Source organism: Myiozetetes cayanensis, unplaced genomic scaffold (assembly GCF_022539395.1).
Source record: "Myiozetetes cayanensis isolate MyiCay16 unplaced genomic scaffold, myiCay2020 scf12, whole genome shotgun sequence".
Taxonomy (NCBI): Eukaryota; Metazoa; Chordata; class Aves; order Passeriformes; family Tyrannidae; genus Myiozetetes; species Myiozetetes cayanensis.
Window position 1 is genome coordinate 8,268,426 of NW_026086826.1, and position 22,450 is coordinate 8,290,875.

The window sequence follows — 22,450 nt, forward strand, 5'->3', positions numbered from 1 at the left end:
GCCGCCTCTCTCCTCTCCTCGCCTCTCCTCGCCTTCCCTCCCGCCCGGGCGCCGCCGAGCCGAGGCGCCGGGCGGGCAGCGGCACCATGAGCGCCGAGTGCAGCAGTTACCTCAACGCCGACAAGGTGCTGGTGAGCGGGTTCAGCTGCCCGCGGGCGGGCGGCGATGCCCGCGCCGTGTTCTGCTGCGGCTTCCAGGACGTCAAGTACTGCTGCGATGACCCCCACAGCTTTTTCCCCTACGAGCACAGCTACATGTGGTGGCTCAGGTAGGGGCGCGGCGGTGCCTGCCCGGGTGGGAGGCTCCGGGCGGGCTGGTGAGGTATTTGTTAGCCGGGCGCTTTTGGGCTGCCCTTGTCCCGCCGAGAGTAGCGGGAGAGCGGCATCTTCATCCCGGAGAGACTTTTGCTTGGGCCAGGGTGGTTTCTGAAGGAAACAACTCGTGGTCTTCGCAAAGGAAGCGCTGGGAAACGCTCGGTGCCTCTGGATAGAGCATCCCGAGTGTTCCCCGCCCTTCGGGTGTGAGGGGAACAGCGGTCTCGGGGCCCGAGCGTGTGAGGTGCTGCGGGCATAAAGTTCCCAACGACTTTAGCTACTTTTCCTTGTGTGGTAAGGTCAAGCAATACGTAACTTTCCACTTGGAAGGTGACAGATAATCAGCCCGGTGCTCTCCTGGGGCAGTGCGAGGGTCCGCCTGGCTCTGGCTGTATCTGCAGCAGAGAGGAGAGCTGCACACAGCCAGCCCGGCTGCTCCCTGGTTCCCCTCGGGCTCCTCAGCATCCAGGCTGGCTGTGTCAGGATCTTAGTCCACCTCTGCAGGGTGCTCTCACTGTGTTTCCTATGGACTTGATATGCTTGATTTTGTCAAAGCCCTTTCAGAGCTTGCTTATACCGTCTGCTTCTGCAGCCCTGGTGGCAGCCTGCTGTTTGAAGATACAGCCTTTTATCTGTTTTATACTGTTCCCACTAGTTTTCTGGAGTGCTCTCTACTATTAGTATGTGTGAGATCCGGTGATCAGCAATTGCATGTTCAGTTTATGCATGATGTTTAAAATTTTGTGAGCATTTGGTGCATCAGTTCTCAGCTTTCACCTCTCTGAGCTGAACAGCCTTAGTCCTTTTGGATTATCATTGGGGCAGGTTCTGTGTCTGATGGATGGTTTTAGCTGCATCTCATCCATACTGTGTTTCACTCCACAGTGCCGGAGTTGCATGCTCAAGGTGTGGGTATGGCAAGGTTCTACAGAGTGTCAAAATGCTACCTCCAGCCTTGCTCTCAAAATTCTTCCTCTTGGCCAACTTTTTGTTGACGTCTTTGGCTGCCGGTTCACATTGACTCCGTGATTTCAGTGAGCTGTCACTGATGACTGTAAAACTTGCCTTGAGTTCAGAACTGCCAATTCTAAGTTCATTGCAGTGTAGGCTTGGTTTTGCTTATACATCGTACTGTTTATACATTATGTTATGTACACTGAAACTCATCTACAACACTTTTGCCTGCTCACTCAGTTTTCCTCAAGTCTTCTAGCATTCCTTGCCCTCATGGCATTTGATCACTTGTAGGGACTTAGGATCGTCAGAAACTCAGATTTCATTCTTCACAAGGTCATAGATGAAGATGCTGAAGAAATGTCAGTCTCAGTGACATCTGTTTATACTGAAAAAGCCCACCTAGCCTTGTGCTTTGCTCCTTATTCTTTTAAGCAGCCTTAAATCTGTAACAGAACCTTTCCCTAAGCCCGTGTCGGTTCAGTCTTTTAGCCACACCTTCAGTGCGGGGCTTCGTCAATAGGTTTTCTGAGACATCTAACTCTGTCCACTGGGTTCCTCCGCCCATCTGTCTATTGACACCTCACAGACTCCAGCAGGTTAACAAGGCAGTGTTTTCCCCTTGTAGAAATGCTGACTCTTTCATTAAAGATTTTATGTCAGAAAGCTGCAAGTGCCAGCAGCTTCCTGTGGGCAGAGCGTGGTAAGGAGGGGGATGGGAGCAGTGGCTTTGCCATCAAAGGACCTGTCCCTCATACTCAGGTAAGGTGAGGGGGGGCATCATGGCCTGGGAATGATAGCCAGGCTCAGATTCAGCACTCAGCACCCTGTGTTTACCTCTTGACTTGGGGATATTATTTTTTTTCCCTCACCTTTCTGTCTTGCAAGGGGGTGGGATTCAGGTCTGCAGTTCCTGGGTTCCCCTCTAGAGCCCTGTTTTAGGTTGGAGTTGCCCTCCCAGGCTGCCAGACCTCTGCTAGGGTGGCCTTGTGGGATGATGGGATGCACACCTTGGCCAGCAGTTTTGCACTTTCACACGTGAACTCCTTCAGGGCTCATGAATGAGTGAATGAATGCTATCCAGTACTGTGGGCTTATTCATGTAATTTGTCTAATATTTAACGTATTATTATTTAAGATCTACTTTGTCTGGTACAAGGAGTGGGTTGAATATGGGGATCTCCCAACCATCCACCACTGTGACTGACACAGAATTACTCAGCTTCTCTGATGTGAGAAGACATCTCCAGGTGTCCTTTCTTACACTTAGCAAATACTGTTTTGATGTTATATGATATTTGTGCATAGTCTGATGTTTTGATCACAGTAAACCTTCTCAAGATGGCAGAACTACTGAAAGATGAAGTTTAAAAGGTTTTGCTCTTGCATGGGGCTGATATGCTGCAGTGAAGTTTGTTAAAGCTTGGTATTTTCTGAAAGTACCTCCAAGAGCTGAATCCCATGAGAGGCTTTAATGAAGCACCCCTCTGAAGGGCCTTCCTTCACAAAGATTTTCTGGAGTCTGAGAATTGACTTCTTAGCCTCCACCTAGGTCAGAAATTTGGGTTCAAGCTTTGAAACCTGGAGATGGAACATACCAAGGAAGAGAATGGAAGCTCTGATGGGGGAATTGTTTCAGGTTTTGCTTTACTCTTTAGGTTCCTTTTCCTAAATCTTTACTTGATTCCCCCCGTGAATTTGAAAGCAGTGACTGAGTGCACTACAAGCAGTTGGTGATATCACAGGGATTGTTTCAGTTTGGTGACACACCAGGTGGAATTTCAGGAAACCATTGCATATTCCTTTTGTGGTTTTCCTGCTGTGGGAGAGGCATTGCCAGAGCACTTTGTAGGCAGCTCTGACAGCAGCAGGTCATGGAGAAGCCAGCAGGCTGGGCAAGCTGAAGCCAGTCACTAGCAGGCCTATGCTATTCCTTTGTTTTGGTGCCAAATCTCTACTGCCTGCACTGTGTTTAGAACCAGACACTGCCTTGGCAATAGGGAACCTTCTTTTCCTAAACCACTCCTGCAAAAACTGTGCTATTTGACAAGTCCATCCTAACACCCTCTGTCCTGGGAGCTCTTGGACAATCATAAATAACAGACCTTTGAGCAACTCTGACACATTTCATATTTTCACCAGAATTTATGATACTTAATATTATTCTTTCTTGCTTATATTTTTTTTCTTTGTTTTTTTCCCCCGGTATTTAAAATCAAATAATACAGTATCTTTTTTTTTCCTCTTTGTTAGAACATATTTCTTGAAAAGCTGACCTCAGCAAAGAAAAGTGAAGGGTGCATTTTTTACTCTCTTACATCAGTTGGGAGCCCGTGGAACAGGGAAGGCAACATTAGCAAAAGGCAGGGGTGTGCAGATTTCACCACAAGGTTATGCAGTGTTTGAAACAACAGAACACAGATGCTGAAAAAGTCTGGTGAGCAAAACACTGAGCTCAGCCTCCAGAGCTGTGTGCTGTGCATGTACATGGCAGTCATCACATCTGCCATGGCTCCCAAGCTGAGTGGAAGGGGAGAAATGCTGAACTTGTGATATTTGTACAGAACTGCTGCAGTTAAATTCAGCCTTTTTGTTTCTCATTGTTTTAAAAGATTTTTAGAATTTTTTTGGTCACTCCTCAGTTAAGTTTTATTTTGCAAATTTAATGGCATCTTTCAGTATCACATAAAATTATAGTCTCCATTCCAAAGCTGTATCTTTTTTGTTTCATATAATAATATATATTTGATTAAAAGTTTGTCAGGCCACATAGAGATGTTACTCAAAATGCTTTATTAATTACTACCTTGACCTAATGCTGAGGCCAAGCTTTGCTCGGCTGTGCAGATCTCCAGGAGTTTGTTTTGGCTTTCCAAAACAGCAAGTCTTTTGTTCTTCTATGCCCACTCTTCCAGTCTCCTGAGTATATTTATCTGTTTGCTTTGCAAATACTACAGACACCACGTCACTGCAACAATGGCATTAGGAACATTTGATTCACTGGGATCCAGATGACTCATGAGCTTCCTTTTAGTGTACCAGTGGGCAACACTGCATCTGCTTAGCCAATATTTGCTGCCTGGCTGTTCTTGGTGTGGATGGACCAATTTTATTGACTAAAAATAACTGTAGGTGTGTGGTGCTGAGCATCCACTGACAGAAACGTCGATGAGCCACCAAGCAGCTCCCTGGACAGCAGCCTGGGGAGCCCTGGGGAGGCTGCTGGCAAGTGGAGCCTCTGCTGAGCAAAGCCTTTGGCTGTGCTGCAGGCCCAGATGTGCCACTTGGTGTGACAGTGACGGTGAGATGTGTGGTGTGGAAAGTAACTATCTTTAGTATCTTTGGTGCATGTGGAAAGTCGCTTGGGAGAGTTCTGTTTGGATCTGCTACCAAACTTAACATCGCTGAGGTTCAAAGCATTGAGCAAACACTGCCAGGCCTTCAATGCCATTTTTGCTAAGTCATTGGTTTGGGGTTGGGTGGGTTGTCAGTGCAGAGGTTTTCACTTGCTAGTGAGGCCGTAGCTGTGGGCAAGAGGGACTTGGAGTTTGTTTGCTGAGTGTCTCTGCTGTCAGGAGACTGACCTTGAAGATACACCCAGAGTACCTGTAGACTGTTATTATGTAGACTGCTGAGAGCTTCAGACAGCTCATGTTTAAGGTAAAAGCTGGAAAATGGCTAAAATGCTTTTAGCAAGGACTAAGAGTTGTTTCTGATAACAGCTTTAACTGCTAAAATAGAAAGAAAAGATCCTGCTTAAGAAACATCAGTGTTCAGAGCTGTGGAAAACATTCAATTCTTCTGAATTAAATACATTAAGAAATAACCACCCCAAACTTTAACCCAAAATTAATCTTGAGGAACTTAACCCCACCTTCTAAGTGGGTTGCTGGCTTCAGAGCTTTGACAACAGTTTGGCATTGAAACACTGTGTTTAAAAAGAGTAAGTACAAATTGAATCCTGATTTCTGATTCATTTAGGAAGTGGAATCCAGAGTGTCTGGTTTTGTGAGGCCAGAACCCAGCTGAGATCTCTGATCGTATGGTCATGCTCAGATTCCATATTAAGCACAATATTGCTTGCCTGCAAATTTTGTTTGGGCCAAAAAACAAGAAGGAAAAATTTGCCTGGTATGTGCATATATGCACAAACACATAATGACACTCTTGTTCATGCAGATGGTAAACACCATGACAAATCTGCAGAAGGGTAGAGCTGTTCTTCCCACAACCAGTCATTTCACTGATAACAACTTCTTTTAGTTATGCTAAAGTGGAGCTGAATGTGGCACAAACCTCATTAATGAATCTGACCGATAACTGCCGAAACTGCACGGTAAAGTCATCCTGATATCTGCTGTTCTCATCCTGCTGGTTTTAACAGTTCTTCCTGTGGACAAATCTGTCTGCTGGTGCTGTGGGAGCTCACGGAGAAGCTTTGCAGTAGCTTGAATGTAAAATTCATAAAAACATCCCAGGGCACAGTTCTTCTCATCTCCCTGCAAGGCCACAGTAGAGTTGACTTCTCACCGATAGCAGTGATATATAAAGGCATTTTTATGACTAGAGGATGGAGCTGGTAGGATTCAAGAACAGTCATTTATCTTCTCTCCTTTTGACGTCTGTCCAAATTGTAAATAGAGCAGCAATAGAAGGATTCTCAATCCTCAGACCCTTCATCTGTGACCAAAAGGCCGCTGTTTAATTTCACCAGAAGTCAGGAACTTGGGCATGCACTGTAGAATAGAGGACTGGAACACTGAAGGCATCAAAAGGCCCAGGAGAGGGTAGGAAATGATAGCTAGACTGTGTTGTACCGGGGCCTTTATGTCATCATGAGCATTTTATATTAGGAAAAGACTTGAAAAGAAGGGTTGGAAATAAGGAGAGATTTCTGTATATACATACACTGCCTCATTGTGTGCCTGTGGGAAATGGATAAAGTAACTTTTATCCTGCAGGAGTAGTATCTTGATAAAATTACTGTATGTTTGGCCTGAGGAATTAAGTTCCTGCTTCTTTGAGCCTTTGATATTGTGTGTAAACTAATTCAGCTTTAGTTTTCCGTTTACCATTACAAAGATCATGGGAGAATTTCACTGGTCCTGACTGGAGATTTCTTGCATTAACACATGGGCACACCAGTGATCACAGGACTCTGCCCTGCTCTCCAGAGCTGCTCACAGAATTGAATAACATGGCTTGCATGGTTTTTACACTATAAAAATGGCTTTTCAGACTGAAAATACAGCTTGAATAGTCATGTTGTTTGAGCTGCCTGGAGCCCTAGAATCCCTCTGTGTGTGTGCATATGATCTTATGCTTTTCTAGGAATATGCACTGCACTGAAGAGCTTTTTGATTTCTGATGTTGGTTACTGCGTGACGTTACTTCTGATTTTCATCAGCATGCTTTCAGTCAGACTCAGCCTTGGTATGCACAGGGAGCAGGAAATGTCACCAAGGGTCAGATGTTCAGCTCCTGTACAGTGACACTGACCCTTCTGAGGGCAGTGAAATAACTGCATTTGTGCAGTTTAAGTACTGAGCTCTAAACTTTTGTTTACAGGAAAATACAAAATCAGTCCCACGCTTGAGTACGAGTAAACTCCAGGCATCATCCTGACCACTGCTTAATGGGTATCCCAGGCTGTTTGTACACTTAATGTCTTTGTTTTTCTCTCCTAGTGTTGGAGCACTGGTGGGCCTGTCGATAGCAGCAGTGGTGCTCTTTGCTTTTATCATCACTGTGTGTGTTCTCTGTTATCTGTTTATCAGCACCAAGCCACGCAGCAAACTCGATACTGGTTTAAGCTTGCAGATGGCAGGTAAGACCTGTTGTTTTTGATGTACGTAATCACCTGCAGAGGAAAAGCTTTATTCTGTCTTTAAATGGATGTGGAGGAGTCCAGCAGTGTGTATTTTCTTTCTGATGGGGACCTCAAGATGTAATCGAGCTGTCCTGCTGCTTTACCTGCTGTGTGAAATCTGGACCAAACTCAAAGCATTTAACACAAGCTTAGTTTGTGTTTAACACAAGCTTTTACTTAGTTAGGCATTGGAAGTTGAACAAGTTGAAAAAGGGGAATAATTATTGGAAAAAAGTCCCTTCATCTGCGATTTTTTTTAATTTGTTGTTTTAAAATGCTTCTCCACCTCCGTGGCAGTAAATGACCAATGAGTTACTGTAATTTAGCCTATTATAGAGCAGTAAGCCCCCTCCTGAGTGTCTAGTTAACACAGTCCACTTCATACCAAGCTTCCTATGTCTTATTTTGTTCTCCAGAGGATGCAGGTTTTGGTCTAAAAGTAGTTCTTTGGGCCACCAGGAACTGCGGATCCTCCCTTTGGAGCTGTGTAAGCCAAGCGAGCCGCTGAAACGAAAGTCACACATTCAGCAAACTGCTACTAATCTGCAAATTGAAAACTTCACACTTGTCCTGGGGAGAGAGTGGAAATAAGACCTGCTACCTAGAACAGCCTAAATAAACTCTTGAGTGGGATGAACAAACCGCTCTGGTGCTCCAAGATGGTTGTGTTCTAATTATAGACTGCCATTATGCTTTTCAACGTGTTGCTGTTCAGCTTCTTCCCTCCAGTTTTCCTGCTATGGCATCAGCTCCTAATCCATTGCCAGGACAGCTGTGCTGTTCTCCTCATGCCTTGTGTTTTTGTGCCAGACATGTTTGGCACGTGGGGAGCTGGGAAGGAGGCGGGGGCTGTTGCAGCTGCCACGCGATTCCATCTTTGCATTCCGAGTTGGACCCTGCTGCAAACCCACATCCTGCTTGGGCATTAGAGATATTCCTCTCTTCCTGTCGTGAGGTGAACAACATCCCAAGCTCCCCCACTGATGACCCAGCATTCCTGCAGGCATCCCATCTCACGATTCCAAATGTTAGGAGCCCGGGAAGCTGGGAGATCTTTGGCTTTTCTCAGCCACCTCTTGCATGCTTTGGGGCTTTGTTCAGGCTCCATTGCTTTGGATTTAAACACTGCTTTGGCTTTGCTCTCGTCCTGTGTTTTTCACTTCTATTATTCTGCTTCTTTGGCTGCTCTGAATGACAATTATTTCACATCTAAACTCTGATAGTTTTAGCTGTTCATGAGATGGGCTGCAGGAAATTGAAAGCCGTTGCTTTGCCTGTGGAAATGCTGAGGGATTTCACAGACAAGCCTGAGTGCTTGTCGTCATCATCCTTGGGTTTCTTTTGCAGGGTCTGAGTGTCTGAGGACACGACTGCTTTGCTGCTTTCAGGCCCGGGGAACAATAAAAACAGCCTCTCTCCTCCTCTTCCAGTTCTTCTGAGATCTGAGCATAATCATATCTAGACAATAAAAATGAATTAAAAAATTAAACCAGTTTTAGAAGCTTCAGGAAACTGCAGGACTGGGGACCAAGAGTTTTATTTGAGCTCAGTTCAACCCAGCTTTTTCTAAATTGGCATAATCTTACCTTTAGGTGAAGGCTGTGTGACACATGAGGTGTTGTGCAACATGTGTATCCCTGGAGCATTCAGAGAGTATTCATTTCTGAAGGCAGTGTTTTTTATTGTGTTCAACTTCATGCATAATACATTGCTCAGTTAGAGTTTTGTACTTCATCAAACATACAATTGATTGTTGTAAGCCTTTCTTACCTCACGGAATAGTTAAAGTTGGTCATTGTTCTGTGGGCTCATCCAAAATCCCCTGAAGGAAGAAGTGGAATAGTTGAATTTTTACAGGAATGGTTTCAAGATTGATTATAAATCTAACAATGTGTGAATATGGGAAGCCTTTATTAAAGCTACTGATTCTGCAAAAGGCAGATCAACTGGAATTTGCCTCTGTTTGGCCTTGGACAAATGGTCTTTACTAGCACCGGCAGAGATATTACAGATTAGGTTCCTGAGTTAACTAAGGATGTTTTAGCCCTAGCAAAAATTAACATTTTAATCTGAACACTGAATTTCAAGAAAAATGAGCTCAGTCACTGGTATAGAGAAGGAAGAACCACTTAAATGCTACTGGAGTTACACAGTTCTATTTGTAGTATCATAGTGCAGAGTGCAGAGTTGATCCCTAATATGCAAGACAGTCTGTAGGGACATCAGTAACCAGAACATCTTTGTCCTTTTACTTATATTACCTCTAAAAACCAGCTCTCTGACCCAGGAATTGAGCCATGCTTTTTGAGACCAAGGCTACTCAAATCCTTGGAGCATACTTTCTCTTAGCACAGTGAACTTGCTGTTTGATTATACAAGTTGCTCTTTAAGCTCTTTCTGAGAGAAAGGATTTTTCCCTGAACTCATTTTTCAGTGTTTCTCTTTCTCCCACTTGAAGGCTGGGAAACTGTAACTGGTAGAAAAAAGTCCCAAAGAAATCCAAGCCCTGAGCATGCAAACATTCTGGATTTATCCAAGGCAAAAGGGAATTTGGCCATATGCTTTGTTCTTCTAACCAAAAACTTCTCTTTGTTCAGAAGGTTTCTCCCCTTCAAAATGCAGGGAACTAAGAAGTCAAAAGATGGGGAGTGTTTTGTTAAGGCTGAGTGAACAATGCTGGAACATCCCCTCAGTGCTGGAGATCAGGAGGGCTGAGGAAACATTGCCTGATTGTCAGGAGAGGAGGTGAACAGGCAGAAAAGGAGGAATCCAAAGGCACGAATGCTCAGCTCTGGGAAAAGATGCCCATCTACTTCCCTTGGGCAGGCAGCTGATGGGAGAGGAGGGATCATCTGTGCTGGCCCCTTGGGATGGGCTTTGCCATCAGAGGTATAAAAGGCAGACAGAGCCTCTCCACCTTGGTGACCTGGAGTTTTAAAACACGTTTTCTGAGTTGCCCCTGTGTTTGTTCCAGATGTGGGCAGACCTTGGAGGTGAGGTGAGGTGTTTTATGAGGGTTACTGACACTTTCCCTTCAAACTTGGCACAGGAGGACCTGTGTAATGCATTCAGAGTCAGACAGCAGGGACCTTTGGGTTGGAGTGTGAAGAGAACTGTGACCCTGTAAATTAATCAGAAGTGCTGGGAAAAATGTGCTCTAATAGAACTTATTAATTTCTTGTTCTTGCAAAGCAGTGACATCACAGTATGCAAAAGTTCATTATTTCATTTCATTAAAAACTCAGCTTGAAAAATAGCCAGATGACCTTCCTGTGCCCATTTCTCTCCTTAATTAAAGATTCCTCATGAGGCAGGATTCAAATATTTGAGACATTCAGATATTTTGATAAAAAGGCACTGAACTCTCACACATTCCCCTTCTTATCTTCAGTAGAATTACCTGAGGATTGGTTCTGAAAGCAGGTACCTGCTGTCTGAATTCAGACACACTGCTTGGCTTTTGCAGTGTGCACTGATAGCTTTGCTTTCCAGGTTTATCAACAATGGCAACTGTATGGTCTTTGTGTAACAAGCCTTAAATTTTCCCCAGTCAGGCTAATTTTATCTTTGCCACTCATCTGCCTCAGATTTGTGTATGGGGAAAAACCAGCCAAATGGGCTCAACTATTAAAAAAAAAATAATATAACTGTTTTGGAGCTGGGAATTCCAATTTAGTGGAGGGAACATCATTAGGAAAGATTAAATTTGGAAAGGTTTTCATTGGACTCCTTAGCTTTTAAATTTCCCAAACCTTCTTGTAGCAGTGAGTTTTTTTGCAGCTCATTAAGAGTCAGGTTTTTTTACTGCAAAGATACCTAGAGCTGGTGTAGGCTTCAAAAATAAGGGGCCTTCCTCTATATCTGAGTAGGAATTTTTCTTTCTTCCTTTTTTTTTTTTTTTTTTAATCACAGCTGAAATAACTCACATAGTTGGTGTCAACTAAAATCTTGGCTTAAATCCCATTTTGACATCTTTGAAACCAAACTGCAGCTTGTTCAACTCGAACAAAGTAAATTGCAACTTTCCAAACCCCTCAAACCCAAATAATTCCTTTGCCTGGCTTTGTGTCAGGTGTTTGGTTTTTTAATTAAAATACTAGAATTCTTGACTTTTGTCCTCTCTTGGATTCTGGGAATCTTTTTTTAATGCCTTCCCCATACACTTTCTTGGACCCAAATACCCTGCCCTGTTAAATTTATCTTTTCCATTCTCTTTGTTCTTTGTGTTGGCCCAAGCAGTGGAAAAGTGGAAAATGAAGTCCAAGACAGTGTTGGGCTGGAGGGTATTGGGAAATACAGGGAAACTTGGCTTGGGAGGAAGATTGATGAGCTCCCTAAGGAGACTTAGGTGAGAGAAGGGAGTAGGGAGAGGTTTTGGAGCTGGTAGGTAAAGGAGAAAACTGCAAGCACCTAAATGTGCCAGGAACATGTGGAAAAGGGGTGGGATGAACAGAGTTGAGAGCAGCAGAGCAGGGAGGCAACAATTCCAGAGGGGATGGAGAAAGTCTTGGAGGGTCAGGGAGTGGAGCAGTGACTGTGGGGGGGCTGGAGAGCAGGCTCAGGCTGCTTGGGGATGTGGAGAGGGAGCCTGGAGGGTGGGAAGCAACTGGAGATTGAGAGCAGTGAAAGTGAGAGGAGGGACTCAAAGTATGACCTGTTGTTCGTGGATATGGGGATTAGCATGGGAAGCACAGTAGCAGGAAATTAGGGTGGGAAACACAATGAGGAAAGTGGGAAAGGACTGACAAAATGAATATCAGGTAAGAAAGAAAATAAATTGAGTTCAAAGTGTGGTCAGGAAAGTCTTTCCAGAGCTTTGCTTTCCCAGCTGTCAGCAGGTATCAGTGAAACCACCAGCAGAGCATCCTCCTCCTCCCTCCCTGCAGGGATCCAGCTGCAGGGCTGCCTTTAGTTCTTCTGAGCAGCTGGGCAAACTCGAGTTATCTGCACTGAATCTAAAGATTGCAGCCATTCTGCTCCAAGCAGGTGTGTGGCTCAGTTAGCCTGTGGAATTTTAATAAACTTTAACCTATGGAGTTGAGCTCTGAGAAACATTCAAACGCTACTAAACTTCAAAAGCAAAGGCTCAAAAGACGGGAGTTGCCAGAACTACAGATTTTCTGGGCAACTGGTGCCATGCCTACCTAAAAATGGCTTCGTTTGCTCCTGTCATCACTTGAGTCTTTGTGTCAAACATGGGTAACACTTCTTTCACGCAGAGAAGCCTCCCCACACACACACAGTGCTTTGGGCTCGCTGGGTGGAAGGAGCAGTGAAGGCAGTGGTGACTGATCATGTCTGGAGAGGAACGAAAGTCTGAGATTTCTGATTTACTTTCTTGAATATGGGATTTTTTTTTCCCCTCCACTTTCTTGTAGCAGACACTCTGATTCCCTGCTTTAAGTCCTCCTTATACCACAGTGCTGCTACCCTAAACTGCTCTTCCCTTTGATGTTTATTCCTTTTTAACACAAGTATGTTAATAATTGCAGCCTCCTGGAGGCTCAGAAATGGAAAGTGGAGTGGTTTTGATCTATCCTCTAAAAATTGTAGAAGATTCCAGGAACTGGAATCAGTGCAGTGGGCACATCTCTGTATTACTATTTGAAACTAAAAGAAGAATAATGCTGTTAGTTCTACTAAAAATGCTTTTGTTTTACAGACAGTGAAACCAGAGGGAGTTCAGTATGTTAAAAAACAGAGGCACTGGATGGATTCTACCAATGCTGTAAAGAAAATAGGTACTGTGAGAACATTTATTTTCATCTTACTCTCTTGTATATTCTTTACTCTGTTTTATATGGATTTCATAAAATGCCACGACTCTTTAACTTTCTGATAAGCACTGGCAACTGTCTCTGATTTATTTGTACACTGCCCTGATGCTGCCCTTGCACAGGGATGCATCTGCAGAGACTTGGCCAGAGTCCTTCCACAGACAAATCTCTTCCTGATTTACTGGTCCATGAATACTCCATCATGGTTATGTGCCAGGGAAGATTTTATTCCCCTTATGCTGTCTTTGTCCTTTCCCTGATGCTGTCCTGGGTGCACCAGAGCTTACTAAGGAGGCAGACACTGGAACTTATTGAGAAGAATTTCTTTAGTGATGATTTGCTCAAAAGTATGACAAAGGGTGTGAGCAGGGAAGTGTTTGGTGGGCATTTTAGTCACATTTGGCTTCTGGGAGATGGCACCTGTGAGTGCCAAGTCAAGTCTGACAGAGAACTGGAGAGGCTTATCTTGAAAGAAACTTGATTTTTATGCTGAAATCCTGTTTAAAGGTCAAACTGCCTGTGACACAGACCATGCAAAATAGTATTTAAAATGTATGGCAGTGCAGACGAGTTGTACTTCAGACTTAAGAGGAATTTATCAGTAATACAGAGGACTTCAGGAGGCATGAAAACATGCATTTTACTTTCTGCAGGGGGTGAAAGCTCCTGGCTAGGCAGGCACAGAGTGTGAGAACAGCTGTGGATCAGCAGTGTCTGTCACAGGAAAAATAAGTGGTCCCCTTTGCTCAGCAGTCGTTCTCAGATGAGCAGGAAAGGGAAAGTGTCAAGAATTCCCTGCTTCATGTATTTTCTCTTGTAGCCTTAAAAAGTGCCAGTGCACCTTTCTCAGGGCTCTTTATGGGCACAGGGGGTTGCTTTGGGCTGCTGGGCCTCATAAAAATACTTCAGCGTAACAAAACTCATTTCAAAATTCCCAACCACCTCCACACATTTTATTTTATTTTTTTTTTCTGCTGTTGCAAATGAAATGGCTTGTGGGAGAAAAATGCCATGGGAAGACTAAAATGGATCCTGCAGTCAGGAAACCGTCTGTAGTGAGAAAATCCAAAAATATCCCAGGCAGGTGCCAAGTACTGAGACGAGCTGAGGTCTGGGAATGTGGCACTGCTTTCTGAGGGCCAGGAGCCTCTCGTTTCCTGCTGCTTCTGCTCGCCTGCCTTCCTCTGGGGCAGAGAGGCTCCTGTTCAGGGGATGCCCTGAAGTGCAGCCTGCAAACCACTGGTGCTCCAGGGAGAGAGAAACAGGGAGAGAATGAAAGGCCAGCTGCAAAGGACTTCTGTAGGGTTTGAAAGCATGCATTAGATAAAGACAAAAAAATGTAGAAGTCTTGTTTTTGTGCATGAATTACCCAACTCTTTGTGTTGGCAAAATGAGGCTGGCATTACCGTGAAAACTCAAAATACCTGAGACCTCTTTTAGAGCTAAATCCAGAAAAACTACAATCCTTAGCCTGTGAGCCTTTTTCTTCCTGATCCACAGCTGAAGAGCTGGGAACTTTATGTGAAAAGGAAAAGGGAGGCAAGGACCTTCTCTGAACCTCAGCAGATAATAAGGTTAAGTGTTGGTAGAAATTCCAGGTCTCTAGTGGTTTTTTGCCCTCTGCTTTTCACCTCTGTTGGTTGCAGATTCCTTGCCCTCACCTGTCACTGGGAGCAGTGGCTCTGCAGTGCTGAGCCAGAGACTCCATCAGTGGCTGCACACTTTCTACTGCTGTGAGAAAGCTACAGGTGCCAATTAGATTTGATTTATCATGCAGAATTCCTCTGCCAAATTCACTGGGTTTTAATTAGGAACAGGACCCCTGACAACTGGTGTGGTTCAACACGCAGTTCAAGCTTGTTTGTGTGTTCTTTTCCAGCAAAAGGGCAAACACAGCTTTTAGCTTTAAAATGGGAGAGGAACTAGGCAGCTGGAGGCATTGCTTCTAACTTAGATTGATATCACAGTACATTATTAAACAATTGAGTTATGCACAAGAAAAATGTGACACAGATTTCATGAAGACAAATCACGACAAACCAGTGTAATTTCTCTCTTTGTCAAGGTAATTTTGCCTATCAGATAAGTGGGAACAAGTGGCTGTGACTACAGATCTTTATGAAAATGCAGTCAAAGAGAAGTTTTCAGTGACTCATTCTCAAACACATTTTTGGAGGGGAGAAGGATGTCTCGGTGCTCTATCCCAGGTCAATAGTAAGAGCTTGGCTGAAGGACTAAGGAGGATACGTATAAAATTGATGAATGACACCACCCTGGGAAGGGTTGCAAGACTCTGGGGCAAAACTACCTTTCAGAATTATCTCAGTGCCCTGGAGAAGTGTTCTGAGGTAAAAAAGGTGAGATGCAATAAAAAGCAAATTCTGTAGTTAAAAAGGAGAAATCAAATCCTCAAATACACCTAAGGGAGAATAGTTGACTAAGTACTAAAGAAATGTTTCCTAATGTCCAGTCTAAACCTCCCCTGATGCAGCTCTGAACCATTCCCATGCACTCTATCCCTGGATAGCAGGGAGAAGAGATCACAGAATCACAGCATGGTTTGGGTTGGAAGGGACTTGAAGCTCATTTCATTCCAACCCCCTGCCATGGGCAGGGACACTGCCACCAGGCCAGGTTGCTCCAAGTCCCATCCAAGCTGGCCTCGAACACTCCAGGGATGGGGCAGCCACAGCTTCTGTGGGCAGCCTGTGCCAGGAACTCACCAGTGTCTGCCACATTCCCTTCCTCAGGAAGCTGGAGAGAGGTGACCCCTCAGCATCCTTGTCTCTGAACTAGACAAGTCCAGAGTCCTCAGCCACTGCTCACAGGACATCCTTCCAGCCCTTTCTCCAGCTTTGTTGCTCTCCACTGGATGCTTTTGAGCACCTTAATGTTCTTCTTAACTTGTGGAGGCCAGAACTGCCCTCTGTATTCAGTGTGAGCCTCCCCAAGGCTGAATCCAGTGGGGTAATCCCCTGTCCTGACCGGTGGGTTATTTGGGGTTTATCACACCCCAAATAACCCACTTTGCCCTCTTGGCTCATCCTGAGCCTGCAGTCAGCCAGGTGGCAATGCTGGGGAGGGGACAAATCTGTGTTTATATGTAAGTCTCATGTTTTCATTTAAGTTGGTCAGGATTGTATAACCGTCCTCAGAGCTTTCAGCAGAAAAAATCCAGAATCTGCAAAAGGCATCACTGATAATTCAGATAAGCATCATTCCTCTTAATGAAGCAGTACTGAAGTGATGTTCTTTGCTGGTTAGGATGTTCTTTGCTGCCAGTTGCCATCTGCCTTGAATCCAAAATTTCATGCTTCAAAACTCCTGTCAGTAGCTGATTTAGCTGAAATTTTCCAGCCAGACTTCAGTGCATGTCCATTTTTTTGCATATCCAGAAGAGCATTTGCTTCTAAACCCATCTGTACCAGCAGCTGTTGTGCTTCACCTCAGAATCAATCCTCCTTTAATGAGCAGTAGAGTAATTTATTTGTAAAGAAATTTCTGCAGTGTAGTTTGGAATATGTTCTGGTATCTTTCAGGTTTAAAGGCACACGTTGCAAGTATGTCTGTCATTAAAAAGAAATTAAATGTGTGGTTTAATGTAGGTCTTAGTGATGCATTTTCCATAGAAATGTTAGATGAATGACTGTGTCTGCTAAGCCTTTTTTGGTTTCTTTTAGCCTCATTTTGCCTTGAGCCTTTGTCACAGGCAGGGGGAAATCCTGACTTGCACAGCAGAGGAGCATCAGCAGAGCTACCCATCCACATGCACCCCCAGAGGAGGCATTTAGTGTTCCATAGCTGTAGTAGTGCCCTCCAGAGGTGTTCTTCACATCACAAAGGTTAGCAATATAAAGACATACTTGCAAAGAAGTAATGCCAGTGAAATGGGTTGAGCTCTGTGGTTTGCCCTGGGTTTTTTTTGCAGGATCTTCTTATCAACTCTGATAAACAGCAGAGGAAGAAACTCTTCCCCTCTTCAGTCTTAATTCTGAGCTCTGATTGGTATTTTGCAGGTACAGAGCTGCATCCTTCACGAGGCCCCCACCAGAACAAGCTGCTGACAAAGCCAAGTGGCTTCAAGAGATTTCCTAAGCTGCAAGGATGGACTGTGACTGGGAGGCATGAGAAGCTGACTCACTCTTCCAGAGGTGTTTCCTGGCTGTTACAGCCACTGTGGATAACAAGAGGCCAACCTGAAGCTGTGCCTGCATATGTTTGTGTATGGTTCTGTACTCAGAAATCGTATGTTTTGATTTGCACATTCCAGCTGCTGCTGTCAGTCATTTACATGCCAGTTGTCGTGTTTACCCTGTTGTCCAGCAGAGCAGAATCTGGCACACCACGTTGACCAAGCTTTGTTTGAAGCCTTCCCTGTGTGCCACCCTAGTGTGGTGTCTTCATGTCCTGACCACGGTTGTCTTTAGTGCAGTGTGACTGTTGGGTGCACAGACCAATGTGAAAGCAGTACCTCAATAAAATCTGCCACTTGTGTTGTATTTTTCTTAATTGATCATTTCCCTCCCCCCCGCTTTTTTTTCCTCAGAAGATTCTCGTGAATCTGGCAATTATTTTGACAGGAGAATTTTCCAACAAAAGGTGAAGTTAGTAAAGAGGGAATTTTTGTAGGGAAGTTCTGGTTTTAACAGCGGTTTTAACTGGAAGCAGTATACACTGAAATGAATTGAACTAAACATCCACAATTGTTTTGCAGATCCTGCATCAAAATATGTTGGAATATTTCTTGTGAAGCAAACATAAAAATTTTCAAGTAATATTTCAATTTGGAGCAGTAATTTGTGAAGTGTTGCACTCCTTCAGGTAATCAAAGAGCTCTAATTGCACATTTTATTTCCCCAGAAGTCTCAGAACAACCAAGACAGTCTTAACTGTCATATTTGAGTTTTCAAGTCTTTTAAGCTCTCAGTCCTGAAATCATGACCGTTAATGATAATGATTTCTTTTTATCTTGTGAGAATTCTTTAAGGTGAGTGATGAAAAGAATTTAAATAAAAAATATTTAACCATGCTGTTGATGATAAGACAGATTTGTGAGTTTTGCCATGTGGTTTCCTTTGGGGATCCCAGCCCTGGGACACACATTCTGGCAGCATATGCTTCCTTTTAGAGACCATCAATAAAAGGCTTAGGGAGGACGAGAAAAAAGAGGATTTAAGTTATTTTAACTGCATGCAAACCTGAGCTAGCACATTAATTTTTAAATGGTAAACTATTAAAGATGTTTTAAAGTAACAAAATATACCCTTATTTTTAATGTTGCAGATCTGAATAGCTTTGATTTTTTTTTCTCTCAGGCAGTTTCTCAATCTTTGATTCCTCAGTTAAGAAGGTTATTTTCCCCTCAGATATTGGGCTTTTCATTCATTTTGAGTATCTTAAGGTACCGAAGTAACAGAATAAAAGCCAGAATGCAAAACAAAAAAAAAGCTTTCAGTCTAATGCCTGTTTTTGTTTTGTGTTAGCAAAATCCATTTCTTTGCCCTTTCAGGTAGTTATTTTGTAATTGAGGTATTCTAAATGTCACCAAAAAGCACCTCCCACGCTGGTTTGATGAGGGACTCTGTGCACTGTCCATAACAGCTTTTAGTGTGCAGTCACAACAAGGGGGTGACTCCCCCTGCTTAATAGGCATAAATAAGGCCTAATGGACTTGTTAGGCATAGCCCTAATTTTTGCCCTGGGAACATTTGAAGCTTAAATTGCTTAAATTACCATAGTAAAGCACATTCAGGGCTGTTGTGCTGCCATCAGCTGTACAGAGGCTACTCAAGCTCACAGAGGAGTTTCTATGAGTATTTTTTATTGTTTGTCAAAGTTGGGGAATTCTTCTAATCATAGGGGTCAAAATGAAAATGGGAGAATTGTGGAGTAGTGTGGAATAGGCCTCTTGGACTATAGGAAGGGTGTTTGTCTCGCCACTTGCAGGTGCCAGTGGAGCAGCACAAGCAGCAGCTCCTGATGGATTTCCCTGGGAGCAGGCAGATTCCCACGGGCAGTTCTGGGGCTGGCTGCATCTGTCTTTGGAGTCCTGCTGGCACAAGTGGCACTCACTCCAAAGGGATGTGCCTTTGGCATCCCTACTGTTCTACATGTTGCAATATTAACAACTGGCTCTAAACTTGTATTATTTCACCTGACTGTGGGTCCAAGCAGAAGATGCCTAATTGGTGGTCCCAGATAACCAATCAAGTATTTAATGGCTTTCATAATTAATCACTTTATTTAAGTATAACTCCTAAAGGCCCTATCTTTTTCAGTTTCTAAATTGGGGAAGAAAGACCAACGAAAAGTCCCATTACTGAATGAAAATAATGTCTGTTTAAATTATTTTCCTAATATGGCAAATGCTGGAGATCCTCATGGCTGTTCTATCACTCAAGTTGTGGAAAACATTAAGCAGGAAGAGCATAAAGATTCAGCTGCTTCCTAGGGATACAAATGAGAAGTTTTTAAGTTTTATTCTGTTAGCCTGAAGCTCACAGAAATCCTGTTTCTTCATTTGAGGTAAGGAATTTAAAAGTTTTTTGAATAGATTTAGAAGTGATTATAGTTATAAGGTCAGAAGAATAGTCAATTAGGGAGTGTTTGTGGAAGATCTACTTGTTCTTTTCACAGCCAGTCTGGAAGTTTAGGAAGTTAAGAAAAAGTATAAATAGAGTTCATATTTTAACAGACACTGAAGAGTGGGATAAAGATCCATTAAAATATTGCATTAAAAGTAGAGGATGAGAGAATTCTACCATGGGCCAGTTTTGGAGAGTCAGCTCTTAGCCATATGAAGCTATTTCTGGTTCAAAAAAAGACATCTCTGCTACACTGAGAAGCTGAAACAAAAAATGAAAACCCGATCTGAACAACCACCACCACGATCTGCCCGAGCTCCCAACATCATTTATTTCTGGAGATCTTTCAAAGCACATGCTGGTTTCTAGTGCTCAGTGGCATCAGTGCCCTTAGCATCCCCTCCCTGGCACTCTCTTGTTCCTTGGTGACCACAAGAATGTGATCTACAGGCAGAGATAATTGATTTATATATATCTGTGTGTGTGTGTGTGTGTGTTGGAGCACATTTGTTTAAGATGCCTTTGTGTGGGAAGAATCTACACAGGCATCTCTGAAATCCCTGAGTCTGTGACCAACAGACTGAAATTTTGATTTTACATGTGCTTTATTCTTGCTACCTTAAAACATCTTTTCAGTCCTCTCCTGTATTCCTACCCTTTTTCCAATCCATCTCCTTTAGAAAAACTGTTGAAGAGCTTTGTTTTGTACACAGAGTACATTTTGATGGCAGCAGCAACGCAGAGTGGTGAAATCAATTAGTGGCAACAGTGTAAGTACAAAGAAGTGCATAGAAGCACCTTTTTTGCAGTTGATGTTTCAGGATACTTTAGCTGAAGAGTATCTTAGGAAACCACAGCTTCCCTTTTGCCCTGGTTACAAAAAAAGCTGCTGGCAAGATGGTGTTCAGGCCCATGATGTTTTTAATCTGCTCCATCAGCTGTGCTAAGCATTTTGCCACCTGAGTCGTGCAGTGTGACCTCGAGACTGAGAGGGAAAATGGGTTGTTCAGGCTTTGGATGGCTGTGGATGAACTCCTGCAGAGGGACATGGGGTTGATGGGGCAGCATCCTGAACTTCCTGAGCCTCGTCCAGGCAAAATCTCAATTCCAAGTGGGTGTGCAGGAGCAAGAGCCAGGGTTTGTCCCCAGAATCAGAAGAGCACAAGCGGATGGTTAATGAAAATTTTATGTTGTCGATTCCACCAGAAAATCCTTTTGGAAACCAAACCTCACATCAGAACCATCCCTGCCCAAAGCTGTGACTTCCTGTAGGGACAGCAAGATATTCCTCTTGTTCCTGACAAATAACTACTTAGTTCTGCAAACAAGTGTAATGAAAGTACGTTTTCCTTAATGAATGAACTGCGAAGTCGAATCAGGATTTTTCAATCAGCCATGGATATTTCAGTAAGTTGGGTCTGCTCCTTCCCCAGTGCTGAATTACAATGTCAAACCAGCACAACTCAATTACAGGAGAGGAAATAAAGAAACATGTTGAATACCAGCAAGTTACTTCAAATTACCAGTGCCATAACTACCTGTGGGGAATGAGAACAGTCAGGGCACAGATTCAGCTGGGGGAAAATTGACTCACAGTGACTTATTTGCAAAGTTTCAGGGCTCAATTTTTCATCCCATCTGAGCTTTATAGACTGGTTGCACCTTTCAGTCTGTTGCTGGTTTTGCTACAGAGATTTTTTTAAGCTCTGAAGAAGTGAGGGAAAGTAATGGAAGAATCAGTATTTGTGCATTTGGCTTTTAAAAAGGTAAAGGAACTTGTTGATTTTCAGTGCAATATTAGTTTGCATGTTGTTATTCTTATAAATACATCCCAAAAGCCTTTCTCCAGAGGAGAAAATATTGCAGCTGAATAATTTTTCTTTGCATTTTTAAGCAGAGATGAGCACCTTATTCCTTATTTTAATGTTCTGAGAGATACAGTGCAGTGACTTTATTGTCACATGAGGTTGTAATGGAGCGTTTTATACGGAATGAAGAGCCAGAAATGTCAAGTGAAATGTATGGCCTTGTTTGTGATGAAGGCAACAAAGTCAGAATCTCTCCACAATTAACAGGTAACTCCAAGAAATAGATTATGTATTGATGCAATACATTGGTTTTTTAAAAGTAATAATGAATTGAGCCGCAGTTGGGAAATCCAGTACTAAAGTTGTTGGCTCTAGTGACTACATGTACAAATCACCTCTGATTAATATGATCCTTTCAAAGGACAATGTATTAGATCCTGTCATTTGTGAATATTTCATATTTTTTATTTTCTCCATTGCCATGGGAAGGCAGGAGCTGGGAAAGCAAAGGTTTGGAAAGCAAAGGTCATATCTAAGCTGCATTTGTGCTGGTAAAACAAAGAGGTAAATGCACCTAAGTCAATATATTAGGGATGTGTGTTTTGTTTTAGAGACAAAAATTACATTTGTCATCTCATTTCTTTCCAGGTAAGAAATCTGAGAACGTGCAAACTTCATTCCTAAGAATCCCCACCACATTTATTTGTCTCAGATACAATTGACTCTATCTGATGCAGATCAAAATATGTCTGTCCCTTTCAGTAGAAGCAAAACTGGGACAAGAAGAAATCCTCACTGTAAACACAATCTTCTCCCTCAAAGCTTGTCCTGCCAGCCCTGAGGAGTTAAGCTCCCACCTCAGACACTGAAGCCTTTCCCTCTCAGAAGTGAGTCTGAATCCCGATCCTGCAGCACAGCCCCACTTCCCCTGTTAGCACAAAATGTAGGAGGGTTGAGACAACAAGGAAAAGAAGTAGCTGTGAACCTACAAGTGACCCGGAGTCTGTGGGGTGACCCAGTGTTTGGCCAGCTCAGATACACACACTGAGCAGAGCTTGGAAGCAGGAAGGTGTTGGGAAGGCATCCAGCTGCAAAGGGCCCACAGAGAAGGATGCTGCTGGCACGGGCTGTGTGGCAGATGATC

At 43.5% G+C, this 22,450-nt stretch overlaps 1 protein-coding gene across 1 annotated transcript; it reads left to right on the forward strand.

The window, feature by feature from the left end:
- The first annotated feature begins 54 nt into the window (after positions 1–54).
- Positions 55–17,413, forward strand: SHISAL2A (shisa like 2A). The gene is given in 4 exon segments (XM_050306926.1): positions 55–268; positions 6,956–7,095; positions 16,931–17,002; positions 17,005–17,413. Coding segments are annotated over 4 exon segments (504 nt in total). The 5' UTR covers positions 55–86; the 3' UTR covers positions 17,115–17,413.
- The last annotated feature ends 5,037 nt before the right edge of the window (positions 17,414–22,450 follow it).